The sequence below is a fragment of the Mustela putorius genome, unplaced genomic scaffold, assembly GCF_011764305.1.
Source record: "Mustela putorius furo isolate JIRA1106 unplaced genomic scaffold, ASM1176430v1.1 tig00537301_pilon_pilon_pilon, whole genome shotgun sequence".
NCBI classification, from domain to species: domain Eukaryota; kingdom Metazoa; phylum Chordata; class Mammalia; order Carnivora; family Mustelidae; genus Mustela; species Mustela putorius.
This window is the reverse complement of record NW_025422439.1, coordinates 221,891-237,361: the sequence shown is the minus strand read 5'-3', so window position 1 is coordinate 237,361 and position 15,471 is coordinate 221,891. Positions and strand designations below refer to the sequence as shown.

Sequence of the window (15,471 nt, the reverse complement as noted above, 5' to 3'; positions counted from 1 at the left end):
AAGGGAAGGAAGCAAGATATACCATATATCTTGGAATGGTAAATGACCCCAAACAGAACACAATCCCCAAGTTTCTCATGCAGAGAAGTCTTAAGGTTTTTTTGCCAACTTGCATAGACAAATGTTCAGTACTATAGGTGAAATAACCCAGTCTCCAGTTACGGGGATCCAATACGATATGTATTCACAATGGCATGTTACATAAAATACATGAATTTGGACATACTGCTATCCTCACCCACTTTCTGAAACAATTCACAGACAACTTTAACATCAGCCTTCATCTCACACAGCTTTCCAAAGTAAATTGTCTCCATTTCTTATTTGAAAATTAATGCTTTTGAACCCATTTATGATGCTGTCCCTGAAGAGCTAGAAGGACTCATCCATACAACATCAAGAAAATTTCGATTTTTTACATTTGCTCTATAGGTCAGTGGTTCTCAACACTGAAGGAGAATTAAAATCATACCGTATTTAAAAAGACAAGGAAGGGGTCCCTGGGTGGTTCAGTGGGTTAAGCCTCTGCCTTTGGCTCAGGTCATCATCTCAGGGTCCTGGGATTGAGCCCCGCATCAGGCTCTCTGCTCAGCGGGGATCCTGCTTCCTCCTCTCTCTCTGCCTGCCTCTCTCCCTACTTGTGATCTCTCTCTCTCTCTCTGTGTCAAATAAACAAATAATTTTTTTTTTAAAAGACAAGTAAAGGTCAAAAAGATCATACTTTATTATAAACTTCAAAGTCCCTCAAAGACTAGATCTTCATCGTTCTCAACACAAAAAAGGGAATGATCACTATGCAGTGTGATAGAGGTGTTTGCTACTGCTATAATATTGTACAGTATTACAATATTGTAATAAATATTAAATAAATTTGAAAATGGTAAATTACAATTACATTACAGATATTCATGTATCAAACCAACATGTTCTAAACCTCAAGCTTACACAATGTTACATGTCAACTATATCTTAATTTTTTTAATTGGGGAGACTACCTGGGGAACTTTAAAAACTATCAAGGCCCACAGAGTGAGTTTACTGGCCTGGAGTGGACATGGGGTGTGACATTGTTTCAAGTTCCTCTAGTGACTCCAAGTACAGCCTGGGCTGAAAACCACTTGTTTACAGGCATCGAGATCTCCACCAAGTAGTTCTGTGGTTCTCGGTCTTGTTTAAACACAAGAATCACCTGGAAAGTTTTGTAAAAATCCTGAAGCCCGGGTACCATTCCCCATTCCCCCCCCAAAAAAAAACTCTGATTTAGTTAGGTTCCGGGGCATTCTTACATTTCAAAAACACCTCAGTGGGATCTCATCTGCGGCCAGATTTGAGAATCTTCGACACTGTGTCTTAAGAGTATTGCTTTATAAGTGAGGTTCAAAAGGCTGTTTTACCCACCACCCAATACTTACAATGGTAAGGTCATGCCCCCCTCCCACATAAGTCCCTCCCCAATGACCCCATGACTACAGAACTGCATGGAATGGCTTGGCTAGTGTATCAGTGACTTCTGTAAGCATCCAAAGATAGCACTGATGGAGAATGCTTCAACCTAATTTGGCTTCTTCAAATAGTGCCTGGTTGTCCTAAATAAAGGAATCGGAAGAGTGCCCCTTAAGATGAGAGATTTTGTGAGCACTCAAATACAAAGCAATTCTCCTTTTATCTGAGAAGATGTCGCTTTATTTTTGCACGTATTATTAACAACTATTTCTTGAACGCTTACTATAGCTAGCACCCTGCTAATTGTCTTTTATCTACCTGACCTCACTTCATCCTGAAAGTATACCTAGGACATGTAATCAGCATTATTTCCATTTTTGTAGAGTTGAAAGCTGAGAGGTGAAGTCCATTTGCCCAAGGTTAGCACCGAGCAGGTGCACAGAGACAGAAGGTGGACCCACATCTCTTATGTCCTACACTGTTCTGCCCCTCATGGACCAGCTGTCCTCGAGTGGCTTCCACGGGAGGCTTCTGTACGTCTGTTCCAGTGCCCAGACGGACACCACAGCAGAGAGCATGGCTTCATGGACAGAGGGCAGGACCACTGGAGAGAGGATCCACTGTCCTCCCCTCCTCCCTGATGTTGTGGTCCCGTCAAACCCCTCTGCTCCCAGCATTCCCTGGTTCACTGGTTCTGTGACATCACAGCCTCCTCTCTGCTCTGCCAGCTGCAGGTGAGTCAGCCTCAAAGGCTAGATCTGAGACCAGAAGGGGGTTTTCTGTACTTAAAGGGACAATGTCTCCATCATTCCTGGACTCCTTTGCTATAGGAAGCAGACACTACCCCTAACTTGCCTTGACCCCACCATTTTAGTCTCCGGGCCCCCGTCTCTCTACTTGTGATGAATGAGCCCTAAGTGCTCCTCCAGCTCCAGAAGTCTTCCTGTTGGACCTCGTTGGGTCTGGCCCAAGTGCTATGAGTCACTGGACACCTGAGGCTCCCAGTCCACTGGGCAGAACCCAAGGGCCGTTTTCTTTGGCTCCTGTCTCCATCTAGAGGCGGGCAGTGGTAGTGCGGGAAGCATCGCACCGTGTCCGTCCGCCCCCCCCCCGCTAGCCTCAACTCCACACCACCGTGGTCCGCATCAGTATTTAACTTTAAGGTAACTTTTACAACATACCAGGCAGCTGTGCTAAGCACTTTCCATCGTTAGTTAATCCTCGCAACCACCTTCTAGGGTAAATACGATTATCGTCATCCCCATTGTACAAATTAACAAACTGAGCCTTAAAGGAAGTAAAATTCTTGTAAATTTCATAGCTTAATAAGTAGTAGATCTTCAAGAATTATCCCCCAAAGAATGTGCCTGTAACTGCTACACTACCTTTCTTGAAAGCCTTTCCATTTCTGAAGAAGGCTCAAAAGTCCAAACTTTCTGCTACCGAGACTCAAAGGAGAAAGAGTTTGTGCTCCCCTTCTTTTTCTCATGAAATTGCTGGCTGGAGTAAAAGTATGGAAGGCATTAATGCTAGATTCAAACAAACCCACATTTAAACCCGTGCAGCACTGCTAATAGGGAACGATCTCCAGGCTGTTTGTACCTCTGCGAGCTGCTGTACAGAAAAGAGACCTCCATTCAGTGTGCGAAACAAAAACTGAATTTATTTCCAGTTCAACAAGGGAGAATCAGGCTTTTATAACAAAGTCAAAGCTAATGGTGGTCATACAAGGGGTTCCGGGAGATGGAGAGTTGATGCGAGGTGGCATTTCAGAGGCAGGATAGCTTGGGAATGGTGGGAAAGGGTACCTGCCATTGTGTTTCTCGTACTTTCAGGAGAATGGTCACCAAGGCAACGTTTCATTAACAGGTGAGTTTAAAATGGGTTTCTGGAGATTAGCTGTTAACCGTGGTTACAGAGCAATTGGTCTTAGGAGAGTGGGAACTTCTTTTTTATTCTCAGCCGACCTCTTTTTTTCTTCCTCAACCAAAGCTTCACAAGAGACCCTCAGGGACTGTGCACATGTTCAACCACTGCTGTCCACTCTCCTTGAAGACACAGTTTCCCTTTTCCACCGACAGCAATCTGACGTTCAGTCTGAGCATCAGCTAGCCTGATGTCTTTCAGTTTTCTCTCTGAATCTTCTACGGAGCTATATGTTGAGCCAGTGGCCCCAGGAGATCCTTTGGCTCTCTGGACCACAGCCACCAAATGCAGGGTAAACAATATTCATTTAAAAAGCATGGAGTTGGGGTGTCTGGATGGCTCAGTGGGGTAAAGCCTCTGCCTTTGGCTCAGGTCATGATCCCAGGGTTCTGGGATCAAGCCCCAAGTCAGGCTCTCTACTCAGCAGGGAGCCTGCTTTCCCCTCTCTCTGCCTGCCTCTCTGCCTCCTTGTGATCTCTGCCTGTCAAATAAATAAATAAAATCTTTAAAAAAAAAAAAAAAGCATGGAGCACTGGGTGTGATACATAAACAATGAATCCTGGAACACTGAAAAAATAAAGTTTAAATTAAAAAAAGATAATAATTAAGAGTTTAATTATTGGATTAAATAATTAGATTCATTAAAAGAAGCATCTGGAAGGTGCTCCAGAATCATGATCCAATTTCCTAGGCATGACCGAGAAAATAAATTTCCAATGATTCCTTGTGTCTGCTTTTGTAGCCAGGTTGCCTTTGTTTGGGGCTTAGAAACCCCACCTGTGGTGTGAATCCAGGTACACCATGAAGGGTTAGCAGAAGTGCATCCCCTCTCTGATCCAACAACAGGTATTCTGTTACCCACGGGAATTTGAGCTAAGGAATTGCAGCTCGTTGGTTGCGCTCCAGGGTTTGGGCTGTTTTATTTGCTATGTCAGCCAGAGTGAGAGAAAAGGAGGACCTTGGGCTGTCCAGCTCCTATGGATGACCCTCTGACCTCAGAAGTCTGGTCCACCCTATCGGTATTTGATAGCCCGGAAGGGTTCCCTTCCTTCCAACACTATGTGAGACGACACAGTCCACTGCGGGTGTTGGGGAGTTGTACACGTGGAATGGCCCAAGTACTCATCACACAGAATAGTCCTGGTTCCGGTTGGCATTGAAGACTGTGCTTTCCACCTAAGAAACGAATCATGTCAACAAGCAGTATTGTCTGTCTATATTTGTCAACAATTCCCCTTGAGAGTTGAGAGGAAGGGTAGGAATGTGTTGAATGCTAAGGTCTCCTCTGAGTGGCATCCCTGGAGAGAGTTCTTCCCACGGCTTTCTGCTCACAGTAAATACAAGGGTCTTTATCAACAGGCTTCACATTCTTTATGGACAGAGGAGTTTTGATTCTGGTTTATTTCAGGAGCCAACTGTTTTCTCCAAGAGGCCATTTCTGGTTAATCTTGGAGGACTCATTGAAGATGATCCTGAGATCTAAGCTGGCATTTCCCATTCCGATTTATTTTATCTAAGTTCCCTATTTTAGGTCTGAGTCTTTCACAAAGAGAGAGGGAAGCCTCTTTCTACTTAAGCTGTTGGTCTGCCCTAGAATTTCTTGGTAAGTGTCTTGAAGTCTATTACATTAAATCTCCCAGTAATTCATCTTGACTTTGTTTGCCATTTTGAATCTTTGCTCAATCTACCCAGAAGAGGAAGCCTTTTTAAATACTTTCAGATGGTACATTTCCTTTTTTTCTTTCCAAGTCCACTTTTTTGAGTTATGTGTCAGGGGGTTATTTAAATCTTCTGGCCTTTTCCATCCTGCTGCTCCTAAACATGTTTCCCCCTCTCTGAAGGTCAACCATTAAGTGAAGCGATGGGTACAAATATGGTGGTCAAGACGAGTGAGAATAACTAACAGAATCCTGAGTTCAATACAGCTGCTTTCTGTCATTTGGAAATTTGGAATGATTCTTAATCTTTGCCCTCAACTCCTCTGTTACGCAGGGTTTGAATTCAGCCTCTCAGGACCCACCTCCTGGTATAGGGGGGTTTTGAGGGGATAGTGTACGATGTTGATTGTTCTTTTCTACAGAAATGAAGGGAATTTATTTAGGCAGTCACAGGAAGGAATAGAAAGAGTGTAAGTGGGTAGTAATGATAAAGCTGGGTGGAGAGAAAAAAGATGTAAAAAAAGTAGGTTTCAGAAGGTTTGAGTAGGAGTACTTTTCCTTTTTCTTTCTGAGGCCAGAACATACCAATCAAGGAAGCTCTCTCTACTGAATATTTGGTATTTTTGTCTTCTCTTTTTTCTAGAGTCCCTTTGAAATCTCTTATTTTTGATGTTAAAGGTTTGCCATACTGCCCATAATTTCAAGTCACCTGGTAAAATTTTTCCATTTATTGATATACACACACACATGAAGGGACATAGAGTGAGAGTGTCTATATGAAGCAGGAGTTTTTCCAAGAAGAGGCAGCAACTTTGGTGTAAATGAGACCACGACAAAAGGAGAGGACACACCACATTTGACCCCAGTTATGCATAGTGGCTTGAATTCCATGCCCTAAGAGAGCCTAGAAGAAGCCATCTGGTCAATAACCTGGAAATCCTCACTCCAGAACATGCACCGAGGAAAGTGACCTTTCATTAATTAAGCTAACAAGAGAGAACAGGGGCTCATGAAGGTTTGTGGGAACCCAAGGCAGAGTTTTAACAATTACTTTATACCCACTGATCACCACCTAACAGACCTCCCACTATTAGTCCTCAGAGCTGATCTGTGGTGAAAGCTTGTCAGACCCATGCTTCCATTCCTTCCTTAGGAAACACTTCCTTCAACATTCAATATATGTGAGGCAATCTGGAACAAAGGAAAATCCCACGAGGCAAGAATTTACATGAACGAAACTGAAATTAAAGCAAGCAGCAGAATAAACATATTAATGGCAAGGATATTTGCTAAATAGTGCATTTCCAAAACAAAAGAGCTCATTGCCTTATATAAATTTCTGTTTATAAATCCTGAGAAGATACAATAAGTTCATCAAAGAGAGCTCAAGGAAATATCAGAGCTCCAATCGTGTCAAAAAACTCACTTGGCAACAAATCCCAAAGACTGTTGGAGATGTGGGCTCACTGGAGGAACTCTTGAGTCCAAGGATCCTGCAAAATGGGGACACTCATATGTGTCTAGTCGGCTGGATGTATCTAGCCACAGTATAGAAATTGTGCTATTGTCAAATAGCATACGTGCCAGAAGTTAAAGATTTTGTATTAATTTAAGAGGTCAAGGGTAAAAGAAGCAAAAGATGTTAGGAGACTATTGGTCTAATTCATGCAAGAGATAATAGTGGCTTGGACCAGGGGAGAGCAGTAGAGAAATTGAGAAGCGAGTGTCCATGAGTGAGGCAGCTCACACAGCGAACTGGGTCTTATGAGGGACATCCGCCAATACCATAGTAAGAATTTCCTAAAAGGGGGTCTAGCCAAAGAAGGGGGAGTGAGAACAGGAAGTATCCAGAGACAAAGGAGTTTGGGAGTAAAACAAGGTTTTATCATTCTGGACCAACAGAACCAGAAAGATCCATGAAGGCACCGTCTAGCCCAACTTCCTCTTCTCCTTGATGAAGCTCCTGAGGCTCAGAGATGCACGCGGATTTGCCCGCAGCCACTCAGCAAGTTCGTGGTGGAACCAGGACCTAAACCTTCAAGACTGAGCTTCATTGCATGCTCTCCTGGAACCTAGACCAGCTGGAATATTCTGGAGCTGATGAAACACATGAAGGGAAGGGAGAAGGGATGGAATGGCCATTGACTTGGCATTTATTGGCATTATTGTGTGCCAAGCACCACGGGGGGGGGGGGGGTGTGACTTGTCACATATTTAACCCTTTACTTCTGCAGGCAGACTCTTCATTCCCACTTTCCCCATGAGAAGACTGAGGTTCCAGAAGGTTAGAATATGCACCTAGAAATGGGGCAGGGCATGTTTGTGGGTTGCCATAAGCTGGGATTTTGTGGTCAGGGGATTCTACCTAGAGTGCGAACACAGGTAAAGGACCAGGGTATTTCATCCACAGTCTTATGTTTATTTAGGAATCCAGGAACTGGGCTCCAAGTCAAGACCAGCTGACTCAACCAAGCGCCCCCTACAGGCAGAGCTGGCAGAGTAAAATTTCAACTCCTCTCCATGGGTGAGAAAATTTTGTAGAGAATGGGGAAAGTCATTCTAAGAGAGGGCAACCTACCCAGAAGGGCGTGGGTCTTGGGAGCGGGGAAGGCTATTCTATCTTGCTAGAGGCTGACCCAGTATGGCCCCCATCATGCTGAATTTCCAATGGCCCCCATTCCTTGACCTCCTCCAACAGCCCACCAAAACTTGGCCTCGAAGATCTTCTGCTTATGCTGCAGAGACTGTGAGGAGCCCCATGCCATGGATGACTCCAAGGTCCCCAGCCAAACCCAAGAGCATCAGCCATCGAACTTCAGTGGGTACCAGACAAGAACAACCCACCACCCACCTGACCTCTCTAGACCTCCTGTGTTCCTCCCCTTCTGCTGAGATTCCCTCAAATGTCCTTCAGCTTCTGAGTGCTAATTCCAACCTAAAATCAGATAGGGGCTTCCTAACCCAAACCCTTAAACATCAGGCAGGGAGACCCTTGAGGTGGCGAGGACAGTCCCATTAAGAGATGGAGCCATTCAACAGCAGGAGAGAAATTTTCGTGGCAGATTTTGCCAGAAATCCATCTGGAGGGTCTTTTAAATACTCCCCCTGGAAATTTCACAATAAAAACCCAGAACCTTAAAAATATCAATCCCTTTTTCCAAGACAATAACCATGCTGGTGACTGAGCCCCTATTATGTGCAAAGCACATCTAGGCATTAGGGACCCAGCTGTGATCAGGTAAGTCCCCCCACTGTTTCAGAGTGGACACAGGAGAATGGCGATATGATTTGATCCCCACAATAACTCTAAGAAGGGGACGTGATTAACCAAAATGGATGTGTCATTTTGTAGCTCTGAAAACAGGCATAGGAGGGAAGCGATTTGCTGTGGTTACGCATTTGGTAAAGGACGGAGGTATTTGTTACAGGATACAGCTCAATCTTTTGCTTTACTTTTAAGAATTTAGAAGTCTGTATAAAAAAAAAAAAAGTCTTCTGTACAACCACATTCACCATAATGATATTTATGTAGTGAAAACAACTTAAACATCCCCCACAAAAAAAGGAATATTGGTTAAATGACTCTTGAATTATCTGCAAAAGAGAATATTCTACAGCCATTATTTCCTAAAATTTAGTGACCTGAGAAAAATGTTTCTGATACATCGTATATGAAAAAAAATAGAATGTATACATGACATGTAGGATATAATGGGTTCTGTAAAAATACGCACGAGAAAAGATGGGAACTGTGATCACATCTAAAGAGATGGGTATTCAGGGCATTTCTATTTCTGCTTCATAGTCTTCGATATTTTGTAGCTTTTCTGTAATATCCATTACAGATATGTACTCACATTTACAAACAGAGAAAAAGGTAAACTTCACGTTTTGGAAAAATTATATATTATTTTGAACCCAGCAGGTGCGTATGAGAGCAAACCCTTAGCAGACCGGGGGAGGGAGACCCAGGTGGCCCCCACCCCATCAGAACCACACTTTCACCTCCATCAATTCCCCTGACCCTCCCCGCCTAACAGTGTGGAATTATCACCATCAGGCTTGCAGAAGGGGGAGCTGGCCAGCAAGAGTTCCAAGCATGCTAAGGAAGCCTCCGGCTTGCCTTTGGGACAACCTCTGATGCACCCAGAAAAGAAAGCCTCTTCCACCAGCAACAAAGAGTATGAAGGTGAGTCCCAAACAGGGGTCCTAACACAGACCAGGAACCCCCATGGTCCAGATGACTAAGTCCCACGGATATGTGAGCTAAGCCAAAGGGGGCAATAGGAGAGACGGGACCACTCCCACCAGGAAGCTGCAGTCATATTCTGAGACCTGCCTGCGTCATCTCTCGAGCTAGGAATTACATGAGGCGCTGCAAGTCTGGGAGGAAAGGACACATATCCAGGCTTCTAAGCTTGTGTCTGCGCTGGCCACTAGAGGGGAAGTCCCAGGAAGACAGCTATGCACCCCCAACCCCAGCCAGGTGCATGCCAGAAGATGCTTGTAGGCTAGAAGGTAGTTCAGCAGGGGGCAAAACACCTCAGGGTCATGGAAGGACAGAAGCCCAGTCCAGGAAGGAAAAACAAGTCCACGTGGTTGTGCACCAACACTACTTGGGTGACCAGGCTTAGCTTACTAGCACCCTGGGAGGCTGGCCGCTGAGAGTCAAGGACCAGCCCCACGCAGGCATCACAGAATTCTCAAAACAACTACACCTCCCTTGCAAACAGTTTCACAGAAAGTCCAATTGCAATTAAAGGCCAAAGGGGTTTCTCCTGCCCTTGAATCCAAGGTAGGGCCTGGGAGACCCTCGAGCTCCGCCCTCCCTCCTTGTGCCTCCCAACCCCCACAGGGCTCTGTGGAACAGTTTAAAAACCCACCTCCCATTGTATAGAAAAGACTGGGGCCCACAGGGAAAGGGACTTCCCAAAAGTCCATTGGGAAGTAAGGTTGGTGTTAGAAGCAGGTTGGGCCCTTGAATACCCCAATGAACCTATGGACACATGTCCCTATCACAAAGGACTTCTGAGTCCCAGCCTGGGGTCCACGTGGCTCACCCAGTATTCCAGAATCTGATCGTGCTCAGGGCTGGAGGTGACCAGGATGGGCCATCCAAGCCCAATGCAAAGGTTCCACCCAGCATCATAATTTCTTCCTTTCTTCTTTTAGAATGGAATACACGTGTGTGCTCAAGAGGCTTTTACAAGAGAAACCTAAACCACTACTCTCAGGACCACTGGCCATTCCAGCCCTGCCACATAGGGAGACCCTGACCATTCTAGTCCGCAGCTCCCAAGCAGGCCTCCAGGACTGCATGCTGCTGGAGGGGCCCCGGGAGGAAGGGGGCGGTGAGCGGGGGCCATGAAGACAGATTCAGAAACTCCCCCAGAGGAGGAGAAGATGTCTGAGCCACCTCTGAGCCACCGGTAAGAATTCCTTCGGCTCCTGAAAAAGCCACTGTGGGGGGAGCTGCTTCCAATTAAAGCCCTTGGTGATATCACGGGACTGTGTCTCCTCCTTCCCCCTCCTCACCAGGGAGTAGCTCTTTCAAAGACCTTACTGTTTTTACATACATGGTCCCATCTAAGCTAAAACAAAACACTTAATCCTTATGGATAGAATTTTTTTCATCGGGAAATTCTCTTTTTTTAAGATTTTATTTATTAGAAAGAGAGAGAGAGCAGGAGCAGAGGGGCAGAGAGAGAAGCAGACTCCCCACTGAGCAGGGAGCCCAACAGGGGCTGGATGCGAAGACCCTGGGATCATGACCTGAGCTGAAGACAGACACTTAACCCACGGAGCCACCCAGCCCCCCCCCCCATTTTGAAATCATCTTGAACTTACGGGAAAGTCGCAATAGGGACAAAGAACCCATTTACCTTTTGCCCAGATTTCACAATTGTTTACACCTCCCCCGCTTGCTCTAGCCTGTCTTTTCTCTCTTCCTGTTAGTTTTTTCTGCACTACGTGACAGCGAGTGGTGCACATCAGATCCCACCACCCCCAAATACTACAGTGTGCATTTCCTAAGAACAACGATATTCCCTTACATAACTTCAGGACAGTTCTCGAAAACATGAAATTCAACACTAATATACTATTATCATCAATTGCCCCCCAATGCCTTCCAGCTGCTTTGATACTCAGTACAGGATCGAATCCAATATTATGAGTCCCATGTCATCATGTCCCCTCCGTGTCTTCTAATCTGGAACAATTCTGTTCTCCACGAGTTCCCCATTTCTGAAGCACACAGACATGATTGTCTTATAAAGCATTCCTCAATTTGTGTTTGATATACCAGTTTTGCCTGTGTGGCAGGAAGGTCACAGAAGGGACACTGCATCCTATCAGGAGACACATGGTGGAGGTAGGTCCTGCCACTGGTGACATTAACTAGATCCCTTGTTTAAGGTGGTTTTTGCTGCCAGCCTTTTCCACGGCAAATGACTGTCTTTCCCTTTGGAATGAATGTGTCATTTGGGGAAAGATTCTGTGAGTCTCCCATTGCTCATTAAACTTTCGCTCACTAGTTTAAGTGTCTAGAACACCACCACCACCACCCCCCCGCCGAGAAGAACGTGCCCAGCTAGCATACTATTCTAGGATAGATAAGAGATGCATGAGGCAGGACCACCGAGCCAAACTGCTGGGCATGGTGGAGATCACGGCATTGCGGACAGAGGGCAGGACCACTGGAGAGAGGATCCACCGTCCTCCCCTCCTCCCTGATGCTGTGGTCCCGTCAAACCCCTCTGCTCCCAGCATTCCCTGGTTCACAGGCTCTGTGACATCACAGCCTCCTCTCTGCTCTGCCAGCTGCAGGTGAGTCAGCCTCAAAGGTTAGATCTAAGACCAGAAGGGGGCATTTTTGTACTTAAAGAGACAACATCTCCATCACTCCTGGAAGCAGACACTACCCCTAAATTGCCTTGACCTCACGGTTTGTCTCTGAACCCCAGCCTCCCCACTTGTGCTGAATGAGCCCTAGGGACTCCTCCAACTCCAGAAGCCTTCCTTTTGGACCTTGTTGGGTCTTTCTAGGTCTGGCCCAAGTGCTATGAGTCACTGGACACCTGAGGTTCACAGTCCACTGGGCATAACCCAAAGGCCTTTTTCTCTGGCTCCTGTCTCCATCTAGAGGCGGGTAGTGGTAGTGCAAGCAACATCGTAGCCACCCTGCCCCAGCCTGCATCTCTCCTACATCATCCCCGGCCGGCCGTTATGAAACACTTACCACGTGCCAGACACTGAGCTAAGCTCGGCACACCTTTACCCCACCCAATCCTCACACAACATTCTGGAGTAGGTTTTACCATCCCCATTTTACAGATAGGAAAGCTGAGGTTCAAGGAGGTTAAATTGCTGTAAATGACCCAGCAAGGTGAGGCAAGAATTACATTCCAACTTATCTCAGTAATAAAATGTACGCTCTTAACTGCTACACCGCTCTGCAGAGCTTCAGGGGAGCCTTTCCCCTTAAAAGCCTCCTGCCATCAACTCTCCAGGAAGGAGATGGTATTTCTGAACATCTCTCTGCCCCTGGAAATGCCAAGGTGAGGCCCTGGACCACAGAGCCTCGGGAACCAGACAAAACTACATTAAAACCCCAGTTGCTCCTCTTGGCTGTGATACCCGACAGGCACTTTCATGGGGCTTCGTTCCACCATCTGAAAAGGTAAATGAGCTCAGAGATGTCGAAGGACCTGCCCAAGAAGCACAGTGAGGGTCAGTGTCTGGGATCCTGTGGCTCTTCCTCCCGCCCTGTTAACTTCCCACCGGGGACAATGAGGTCAGTACAGAATCAGGATGTTTCTATCCATTTCTACGAGCAGGGAGTACGACATCTGTTCGTGGAAAGGACAGTAGGGGTAATGGTGTGTCTATCGTCCAGCAGTCAGAGAGGGCTTGCATGTGGACTCCAGTCACACTGAGAGAGAACTCACTCTGTGCAAAGCCCTGTGCTTGGTGCTGGGATGCAAAGGTGAATTGGATGCATCCCTGCACCCCCCCCCCCACCAGAGAGCGAGAATCTCTCGCTCATGTTCACTGCCATGTCCTTCACCTAGTGCCTGGCACCAGTTGTCAACAAATACATGCAGGACAAGTTTTAGATTAGAGTCTAGACTCTCACAACTAAGCAGCTAGTGAAAACAGCTTCCAGTCAACAAATATTGATTGAACACCTACTATGCGCTTATGCAAAGAGAGACAATGGCCATGACCCACAGAAGCCCAGGGATCTGTGGGAACACAAGAGAGGCCCCTAATCCCTCCTGGCTGGAAGAGATGGCTTCCAGGAGGGAGCAGCCCCTGAGCTGAGTCTCCAGGGGAAGAGTGAGGGAGTAAGAACACGGAGGTGGAACAGCTTGTGCAAAGGCCCAGTGGTGACACACTGAGAGCACGTTCAAGGCGCTGCCGGAAGCACCTACAGCTGGAGGGCCAGGAGCCAGGCTGGGAGAGAATGAGGCTGGCAGAGCTGGCAGGGCCAGACCACAAAGTAGTTTCAAGTAGTAGAACAGGGGATCCAGTGAGGGACGGAGGCTGAGGATGATGATGTGGGATTGGCACAGGAGACAGATCGGCTTGTAGGTGAGCCAGGGGCCGGCAGGGAAGCTGTGTCATGAGGGTCCCCGCCAGGGCAGGGGGCAGAGGTTGGCAGACAATGGAGGAGATATTCATGAGGTAGGATCACAATGCCTTGATGAATGACTGAATGTGGAAGGAAGGGGAGGCAGGGGCCAGTGCGGGGGAGGGTGTCCCCTTTTCTGACTCCACACAAAGCGAATAGTGGAACCTGATCCCCAAACAGGAGACATGGGAGGGAAAGAAAGAGTTTATTTAGGGGAATAAGTAGGGAGAAATAAATAGGAGAGATAGGCCTAAATAGGGGGAGAAGTCCTCACGAGCAAAGGTGACTTCTACTCCAGGCCTTGGAGGAGGGGAGGGATGAGTTCCGTGGATCTCCAGGGAAGGGCATCCCAGGCCAAAGGTGCAGCTGGGACAGAAGGAAGGGGAGGGTGAAGGTAGCGCTGGGATTATAGATTTTTTTCAGGGGAGGATCAGAGAAAGACTTCGACTTTGATTCTATGATCTGCCACGGAGAGACTTCGAGCAGAGGTGAGACATGACGTGACTTACATCCTAAGAGAATACTGCCATGCTGACACTAATGAAGACCAGGGCAGAAGAAGCGGGGACACCAGTCAGGAGGCCATTGCAATGACTCAGGTGAGACAGGGTGGTGGCCGGGAGAGGTGCGAAGTCAGTGCCCAAGGGGGAGGCCCTGGAATGAACCCAACATTCAGGGAGTAAATACAGCCTCCATGATGGAAATTCCCTGGAGTGGGTCTTTGGCTAGAGGGAAAGAAAGATGAGAACAGGAGAGGACCAGAGGACTAGAAGAGAGAAAGAAGTTTGGGAATAAGACAAGGATGTACAACTTTGGGTCATCAGAGCTTGGAGGTATCCTTGGAAAAATGGTGCAGCCCAACCACTGCTTGTTAGATGGGTGCCTAGGCCCAGAGATAGACATGGATAAGCCCAAAGCCACATAGCAAATTAGTGGCAGAGCCAGGGCTTGAACCAGCAAGATTGAGCTGTGTTATCAGCTGATCTGCTGATTCAACAAGGCACCCCTACAAGTAAAGACTGGCAGGGTCAAGGCTCCAACTCCTTTCTATGGGTAAGACAACCGTGGACAGGAGAGGGAGGCCTGGTCAGACATAGGTGGGCCTGCACATAGCAGCCCCAGGGAGCTACAGGAGGTTTGGGAGGGGAAGGGGCTTGAAACCTTGGGAGAGGCTGGCCCTGTATGACCCAGTGCTTAAATAACAATGGGCTTCTCGGACTGGGGCTACAGAGCCAGACGCAGCAATGCCCTTTCCTCTTCCCACAGCCCATCAAGACATGGCGTCAAAGATCTTCTGTTGTTGCTGCCAGACCAGCGAGGAGTCCTCTGCTACTATTGTCTCACATAGTACAAGGATATCCCAGCAGCCTCAGCCACGGACCTTCAGTAGGTCCTGGGAGGGGACATGTGGTAGCGGGCGAGGACACCGGACTTCCCTCACCGGGCTTCGGTCTCCCCAACCACCCCCTGCTGGGACACATCAGATTTCTTTCAGTCATTGAGCGGTGTGAGACTTGTGACCCAAGCCCATAGCAGTGTAGCCTAATGATTATTTATTAGATATGAGATACTACTTAAGCCCACTGGTGTTGGTCCTACACACTAGTTAAATTGAACTAGCTGAACTTGAGCATGTCACTGACCCTCTCTCTCTCTGACCTTCAGCACCCTTCTTTACAAACTGGGGAGAATGAGAGTACATTTCCTACCTTTCAGGCCGTTGGGAGGACGAGATGAGCCAACCTATAGACGTGCCTAGAATATGGCCCCACAAGGAGAAGGCACTCCACAGACGCCAACTGGCTATGT

At 47.1% G+C, this 15,471-nt stretch overlaps 1 protein-coding gene across 1 annotated transcript; it reads left to right on the top strand.

Annotated features, from left to right (window-relative positions):
- The first annotated feature begins 2,146 nt into the window (after window positions 1-2,146).
- Window positions 2,147-10,553, top strand: TEX48 (testis expressed 48). Its single transcript, XM_013046617.2, has 5 exons — window positions 2,147-2,177; window positions 7,454-7,551; window positions 7,726-7,845; window positions 9,088-9,216; window positions 10,200-10,553. The coding sequence occupies exons 2-5, from the start codon at window positions 7,548-7,550 to the stop codon at window positions 10,301-10,303; spliced, it is 357 nt and encodes a 118-aa protein (XP_012902071.2). The 5' UTR covers window positions 2,147-2,177; window positions 7,454-7,547; the 3' UTR covers window positions 10,304-10,553.
- The last annotated feature ends 4,918 nt before the right edge of the window (window positions 10,554-15,471 follow it).